Source organism: Pyxicephalus adspersus, chromosome 3, assembly GCF_032062135.1.
Source record: "Pyxicephalus adspersus chromosome 3, UCB_Pads_2.0, whole genome shotgun sequence".
Lineage (NCBI taxonomy): Eukaryota > Metazoa > Chordata > Amphibia > Anura > Pyxicephalidae > Pyxicephalus > Pyxicephalus adspersus.
Genome location: NC_092860.1, coordinates 52,332,265 through 52,341,044, shown reverse-complemented (window position 1 = coordinate 52,341,044; position 8,780 = coordinate 52,332,265). Strand labels below are relative to the sequence as shown.

The window sequence follows — 8,780 nt, the reverse complement described above, 5'->3', positions numbered from 1 at the left end:
CAATAGCAGGCCCATCTTTATTAAGTGTCATATACCATTAGATAGATAGGTAGTTACAATTAAGCATATACAAAAATGTGATAAGTAACCAGATCAAATGTAAAATTGTCCCCTGCCACGAAAAATTGTACAATAATGCACTGCAAACATGGTGACTGTAAACATAATCCATTTATCAAATTTTAAGTGTGTCGAAACTTGAAATTTTGACCATTGCAGTAAAGAAGAGGCTTTGGGTATCTTTAATAGCTAGGAGATCAAGGACACATAGCTATTGTTTCTGTGACTGTGAGAGGAGTAAAGGTTGACCATTAAATATTTATTATATACAACCATTTCTTTTATGTTATTCCATAGAGACACTTTGTAGGAGCCAATGTTAAATAGATTAGTGTATCCTTATAGAGTCACTAGTAGGGATGAGTGAGAAAAATTTTTAATTTCGATCTCGCTGCGAATTGGGACAGAACATGTAAGCGAGAATGGCCTTGTGATTCATCAGAAGGTCATGTTCACGCTGAACTCAGATGATCTTGAGAGTTCATCTGGAGTTCGCCTACAGTCACAGCTGATCGGAGGCACCTGTGTGGTTCCCACGCTCCCGGGCTGGATTAATCAATGATAAGTACAGCCCGGTGACCGTGGGAACTGAACTCAGATGAACTCTCAATGGAGAAACTCCATTGAGAGTTCATCTGGAGTTCGCCAGCAGTCACAGGTGATTGGAGGCACTCGTCCGCCTCCAATCAGCTGTGACCGTAGGTTTCCACGCTCCCTGGGCTGTACTTATCAATGATAAGTACAGCCCAGGGAGCGTGGGAGCCTGCACTTCAATGGAATTGGCGAAATCGGTTCTCATTCTTGCTCATCCCTAGTCACCAAGAAATTCTGCACTCACAGACTCTATGGAAAGTGGGCCAACAATGGGCCCCTGTGCAGAACTTAGTTGGGGTCCCCTTCTGAAGTGACTTTGTTGGCTGAGGAGGGTCTAGGACTCTTGTGCAGCAGCACACTTTACACTTTGCTATGTTTGCCCTTGTCTTTGGACATCTGTAGTTGCTGTGTACAGAAGTTATTACAAAAATGGGACCAAAATGTGGAGCATAACAAGAACTTTAATTATTTCTTTATTTCTGCATTTACAGTGCTGGTTTATTCTTTGTATTGTTGTCACAATTTTCTTGTGCCAAGATCTGTAAATTTGGTTGTAGTAAAACAATAGAGGGTGTGAGTATCTGTACTATTGTGGACTATTGTTACCAGAAGTCATATCTAAAGTACAGCAAGAACTGAGAAGCTGAGTACTTTATGATGTGGCTGTGCATATATACGTTTTAATCAAGAAAATAGAATGACCTACACACATTTCCACATTTTTCTTTGACCATGCTGCCCCCACCTTGTAGATTGTGAGCTCTTCTGAGCACGGTCCTCTCACCTCCTGGTGTGTCAATCACTGTTTGTATCTGTCATTTGCAACCCCTATTTAATGTACAGCAATGCATAATATGTTGTTGCTATATAAACACTTTATAATTTTTAATATTATTAATAATAATAATAGTAATAATAATAATAATAATGGCTGTTCATTTACCTGTGCATTGGGTGATCATATAATGTAATAGTTGACTCTCCATGGTTTTAGGGTTTAAACAAGAAAGAATAATTGAACTGAAACTAGAAAAGATTTTTCCTATTAAAATCTCATTATAAATCAGGGAATCAAACATATCCTCAAACATTCCCTGGTCGGAATCTTGCAGGCTCTTTTGTTTCAATAGTACTAATTTATTCCCACCAGGGCCTGATTCCCTGGTTTATAACTGGTTTTCTTTGAGTGCTGCTATCCCAATTAACTTTGATCACCAGGAAACAGTCACAGATTGAGGATACTTTGGATATATAAACATTAGTCTATCTCTAACTTTCAAAAATACATTTAACAATGGTAAAATTATTCAAATTTAATTAAAAGTGTGTAAATGGGTTCATTGTTTGGGGTGTCATACATTTTAAAGACTGGCTGCCCCTAAATTACAGAACACAGATAACAAAAATCTGCCAGGATACCATGCTTCTATATTAAATCTCCATTGGTAATCATTTACACTGGAGCTGTACACCTCTAATAGAATGGTAATCAGGTCCACCATCATCTTCTTGGGATGCATGTGGACCGCAGACCTAGAATATTATTTTCAGATCCACGACCTCCATGTTGTCTGATATAAATATAAAGTTAACCTTCTTACAGATATACCTATATGCTTAGCACAACAGACCTAAAACCAAGTAGAGATGATAACATGTGGCGCAAGAACACGGGCTTGACATTGAAGCAAATTGCCATCAGTGATTTTAAAGGGAAAATATTCTGGGTACATTTAAATTGAATATTTTATGGTGTTTACCCATGAGGGTTATAAACTCTACTTTACATTTTTTTTAAGTTAACACATATTGGACAAAAAAAACATTTATTTTCTGTTTTTAAAAGAATTGTGTATTTCCAAAAGTATAATTGTGTTTGACCGTTGAACTAACAAAGCGTATCTCTGAACAAAACTTTTTATTTTTGAATAGAATAGTTAGATTTAGATCCTTTGTTATGTTTGTTTGCGTTCTGTTTCTCTTTTGGGAAAATTCACCCCTCTATTTGTACTACTGACCACTTTCATTTATGAAAGTATAAGGAAGTCTAAAATGTTCAACTTGTCCACAGGCACCATCTTCCACAACTCTGGGGACAACTGTCATGGGCTACGTACACACGTGTAATAATTGCTGTTAGAAAATGAACGGTTAAAGACCGATCACCGATTATTTTGAACGATCGCATTGTTCTGTACATGCTGAAGCGATACAGTCGTTCAAATATAATCCACCAATAATATACACACATTAGATACGATCGTCTGAGCGATGAAGGAAGTGATGTGTACTGGAGAAATTGTACCGCAGAAAACACACAAAAGATAGAGAACGATTGTTGCCCAATCAGATCTGCTGGGACGGTCGTTCGTTTACCACGACATTGCTCATTCATTGGCATTGTTGTGCACTTTTTTGTTAACAATTATCTAGCGATCTGTCCTAAATTGTTCGTTTCCAACGATAAATATTGCACGTGTGTATGTAGCCATAGATCAGGAATTGAAATCTCCCCAATGGTACATTGGCACTAAAAAAAAAAAAAAAAAAAAATTCAGCATTTTATCTCTGTATGCATAAAATCATGTGGTTACACAAACATGGCACTGCAGATTAACACAGCAGCCAAAGGCTTCCCATTGTTGTCAGTGGCACCATGGATATGATCACTATATCAGAGCTGACATAGTTATCACACAATCAAGAACCGTTCTGATTGGCCATCCATGCCAAGATAAAGAACCCACAGAGGCATTGGGATTGATAATACAGGTGGGGGAGGTTAAACACATTGTATCTGTTATCAGTAATTTGGATTAGTACAGAACCCTGTTTAAAGAGACAGCAGAACCACATTTGGATCTAAACACCCAGGGTCTTTTTGGACATTTTACCCTGACAAAATGTGCTTGTCACAGGGATTTATTAAACCAAATTAACAAAAGGGGAAAATGAACATACTGCATGATTAGAATAGGCAAGCCTTTTAATATCCGCTTGCACATCCCCCTTATTGATTGCAATGAATTAGTCACTGGAAGCTGAAATGTTCATAAAATATACAAATAAAATAAAAGTCTGCATTGAATGGATCATAGTAAAGTTTGAAGGAGCTCCCCCTTTATATTGTGCTAACAAGCCTTGGTGTCTGGTACAAAGCATACATCATCCCCTCAGAGTTCAGAAAAAAAAGACAGCATCAGAAGGAGGAAGTGAGGAAGTCGGGCGGGCCCTGAAAGCTAAATATCAAGCGTGTTTGAGGCTCCTTGCTGCCTGAGTGTCCCTTTGTCCCTCCTCTCTCCGCACAGCCCCAATGACAGCGGGGACCCCCGGACCCATGCCATCCTGATCCCGGCCCCAGCATGCCGGACCCAGAGCCGGACAGAAGCAGGAAAACCCAGCCGGAGGGTGAAAAGACAGATCCGGCTGGCAGCCAGCATGGCACGGCTGGGGTCCTGGGTAAGCCTGGTGCCAGCTTAGAATAAGCCCTAGAAATAAAGCTGGGGAGGGAGGGGGTGGACGGAGGAGGCTGGCAGACACTTCATGGCATTAGCGGCTGCTCGGTGAGGTATAGACTGGCCTCTCCGCAGCACGGTGTGTGCACCTTGTGATGAGCCAGCCGGTCGGGCGATATTAGATGCAGGTGTGACATGTGACATTGCAGATCCCGCACCTCGTGTGTGTGTGACAGGCTCTGCCCGGGTTGTAGCAGCTCTGTGTACTTCACACGGGTCATACGTCTGGTATATGGGACTGATGGAGGCATAGGTCACTCTGTGTATGGGGAGGGATGTGCACATGATGCCAAGGCATGCTACTGCAGTGAGGGGAGCATTGTGTCTACAGGACCCCTCTATTCTGCATATATCTATATATCAACCCAGCATTGTATTTAAATGACCCCCTTATTCTGTATATACACCTCCACAATATGATTACAGAACCCCTTCTGCATCTATGATCCCTGTATTGTATATACATTGCATTGTGTTTACAGACCCCCCCACTAATACTAAGGTTTGCTCTGATATGTGGCTATGGCACTGGACTTTATACCAGTCTTGGTATTTAGGTTCTGTCATACCCATAGTCTGCCCACTGTCTCTATGTGCCTCTCTCCTGCCATAATTATGTTTATGGTGATCTGTAAAGGTGAGGCTTTAAAAACCAGTTTTATTTTGATGAAATATCTGGTCCCACACGTAACACTTCTGGAATACTTTACTGGTGTGTGTGTAATTTCAGACATTGTTAAAAAGTTGAATTTAGGACTAATATCAGACATTCATTACAGCTTGTTATAGTAAATAAAATATCATACAGTAATAGGTGGTGGTTGTGCCATTAGGTTCTTCAGGCCTGGTTTCTCTATGTGCAGTGTAATGTGGTTCATTGTTCTTTACATGGTGTGATAGACAAGGACATCAGTTATTACATAAAACTGGATTGTGCTGCATTGTGTTTTACAATAATACTGCACACATTTTTGTCTGCTTTTGTGCTCTTCCCCATTCAGTGTATTGATTGGGGACAGAATCTCAACAGACATTCATGCACATGGTTGTGTTTTGCCATTTATTGTGGTATAATGTACGACAACACGCTTTCTTATATTAGGTTATATTATACAGGTAGCCCCCCGAGTTACATACTAGATAAGGACTGTAGGTTTGTTCTTAAGTTAAATTTGTATATAAGTTGGAAAAAGTACATTATTTTAATAAATGCAATTAGGACAGATGTTTGTCACAACATATTATTAGGCAGCATGGTGTCAGTTACTGTGAGTTAATCACAAGCAAAGTATAAAAGTTGTACTTTGATATGCAAAAAGAAACAACTGCATAGTTTGTCTTGGTCATTAAAGAGTTACAAGAGCTTGCAGAACAACAAAAGACTTCTTTTGCAAGTCATGCAAACTGCCCCCTCCCCCATCAAGCCTCTGTCCTGCACACAAAGGAGCAGGGAAGCCTGTTAGTATCTACGAGTGGTCCGTATGTGGGATGTCCTTAACTTGGGGGCTACCTGTATAATATATTATCTACGGGTATCCAAATTGTGTTCCCTGAGTGTTCCAACACACACTCTACTGCAGGTAATGATTTTACCTGGGCCTTGTTCCTGCCCCCAACCTGTTACTGGACAGTGAATCTCCTCTTTCTAGCTCTGCCCTCTGTTTATAGAAGCATGTCCCCTGAACACACATGTGCACTGCAGCATAACTGACTGGTTCCTTTTGCTGCTTCCGTTTGGGTTTTTAAACTGGTTCTTTTAAAAACTTTACTTGGGTACATTTACACATATGTATTGCTCCAGTGTACAGGTGAGTGTGCCCATTCCCATGTGCTGCCCAATATTTTCCATGGGCGGGCTAATGCTCCACACACCTCCAATGTAGTATGTTGCCCTGTGCCTATATAAATGGTAGAACATTGCACAACGTGAGGTATGTTCATTACCATACAGGCGTGAATTGTTGTCTATTCAGCATTTTTTTATGTCTGCAAATGTACTAATGTCTCCAGCACCCAAGAGGTGAATTAACTGCATTTTATGTAAACCTATCTCTTATTGATGACATATCTGGTGGTTCCCTCATTTATACAGTATGGAATATAGCAGTATGCAATAGATGAAAAATGGAGCCTCTACATAATATCTGGAAGTCAGAAGCTTTCCTAGCACAAAGAAATATCATTGGCATAGTGAAATAAACTTCTTCATTGGTAACCTACACTATATGACCATCAATTACATGATGCAAGGTCATGGAATGCCATTTGGGGATGTTGGACCCCTTTTTGTGTTTTAAATTTATAAAGAATACGGATATAAAAGTAAAAATATAATCTGATTAGTAACCTAATATTCCTTTCTGCTTAATACTGAGAAGACATCGCTGGCATCCAGTTTCTGTAATTTGTTTTTCCGTTGGTTATTAATGAAGTAGCACAGGTCGTAAATGATGTTATTATGTCAGTTTTGGATTAGGATTAATTTGTCAGACTCTGATTTGCTACATATTGGTAGGTAAAGCCGAACTCCACGAAGATGTAACAAAAAAGAGCGTATAATCTTGTTATATTTTTATTGAAGAATTGAGAGGGTCAGTTTACACATTTGCAGTTTGTTTTTCAGACGTTTGTTATATGCCTATTCATTTAGATGTGCCAAAACAAACCTAAAAATGTGCACATAGTGGTTTTGTCAGTACATGTCATACCCGTCAGCACCGTAGGCTGCTACAATGCACCAACGTGAAACCAGCATGATTGTGTTTTTATACAGAAGTATATTATTCTGTATATTGGCCCTGTGTAATTCTTTGCATGGCAACACCCAGGCTGTAGGAGGTATGCATAAAACTCAACAACTAGGTCTCTGTTAACTTTGCAGTCAATCAACACTGAACATGCATATGAGAAGAAAGGTCACAAGGTTGAACTCATCAGTATGCTTTTGCTCCTACATTGTCCAGTCACAGGCTGGGGAGAGAAGGTTAAAAAGTAATCAGACCTTTTAGCAGCTGTTTTTTTATATTCACCCAATAAATAGGTGATTATCATCACCATGATTTCAGGGAGAGAAGAACATTGATCTGTGCACGTTAAAATATATATATATATATATATATATATATATATATATATATATATATATATAAAATAATATATTTTTACCTGTATTTAAATCTAATAAAATAATGTGGTATTTCATAAACAGAAATTTCACACTTCACAATGTATTTTGGGGAAAGTTTACATAGCTCTAGCTTTGCAATCAGAGAAGCCCATGCCCTCTTCGGCCTGGAGAGTTCCAAGGGCTGGACATATGTACAGAGAACAGTACTTCCACATGGAAAAAAACATGCTTCTCTGCATGATGCAAGAAGGTGACAGGTCTTTCTGCTCAGGTTGTGGCTGTCTTGCATATTAAAAGTGTAGTGGACCTGTGTTACAAAGTATGGAAAGATCAGTCTTGTGTATTGTTAGGGGAAAATATCATGCACCAGAACCATGCATTTAATGGGCTGCCTTGTCTTGCAGCACACTATACACAACCAGAAAACCTTACATGCATCCAATGTAAACTAAAGGTTCAGAAGCTATGACAACCCTCGTTTTTGGGTAGAGGAGAGAACAGTTAAGATCCCTCTTGTATTTTATTTTACTGCCTGGTACACAGAACATGTAAGAGGAAATTTCTCCAAAGTAAGGAAATCCTCATTTAGATGTTTGTTTTTAGAACAGATGTTCCCATTTTTAGATTTCTCCTCTATCTCTCTTCTGGTGAGGACTCAGAATTTAGGTCAGTCCCCGTGCTTTGGTCAGCAGGTGAATCAGAGTGGTTTTCTCTCTAGCAAGGATAACATAAAACCTTAATAATTTGCTAACCACATCCTACAATCTTACTACAAACAAAGGCCCTAATACTTTTCCTGCTTTGATGCCAGGTGCAGAGTATAATGATATTTCTGTAAAAACATTTACAATATTAGTCATTGTTATACTAAGATCATTTATTAGCGTTACCTTTACTCCCATAAAACAATATTGTGCAATAAATGAAATGAACACGTATGGAAATTGAACGCACTCAGGTAATCAGGAAAAAGTAATTACTAGACATTTGTAATCCCGGATTTAAGTACATTTAATAGTTTTGATGTGCGAACAGTGTCCTGTGTTGCTTCAGGATATATGTAATTTCCTCTTTGCTTTGAAGTGCGTGGATGTCATTTTATTACTCCTAATTTTCTTGTGGATATGTTAAATAAATGTACTTTTTTCAATCTAAACCTCAGCTTTTCATCTAGTACATGATTTTCTTTTTCAAATGTCTTTGCATTGTGGACTATATAGTCAGGTACTTTAGATTTTTATTTTTTGTCGTTCAGAGCCTTACCCTTCTATTTTATTAGTAAAATATGTAGAATTTTGATCCGGTAATTATTTTATGTTCTCTAGAGTGACTTTAAGGATCATGTCACTTGGTGTTTTTGTCAACCATGGCAGTTTTACATGCTTCAGGCTACATTTACATATTCTTATATTGATTTTACGATGTCCTCTGCTGGAGAAGGTATAAGGTATGAATAGCTTTTTTAAAAAAAGGAAAAACATATA

The 8,780-nt window shown here is 38.7% G+C and overlaps 1 protein-coding gene across 3 annotated transcripts in view; it reads left to right on the top strand.

Moving 5' to 3' along the window:
- Positions 1-3,882: 3,882 nt before the first annotated feature.
- ANO8 (anoctamin 8) overlaps positions 3,883-8,780 on the top strand; it is a 63,571-nt gene continuing 58,673 nt past the window's right edge. For all 3 annotated transcript variants that reach the window (XM_072404582.1, XM_072404583.1, XM_072404581.1), the window contains exon 1: positions 3,883-4,113. In XM_072404582.1, the coding sequence (XP_072260683.1) occupies positions 4,017-4,113 (97 nt within the window). In that variant the 5' untranslated portion in view covers positions 3,883-4,016. The remainder of the gene's footprint in view (positions 4,114-8,780) is intronic.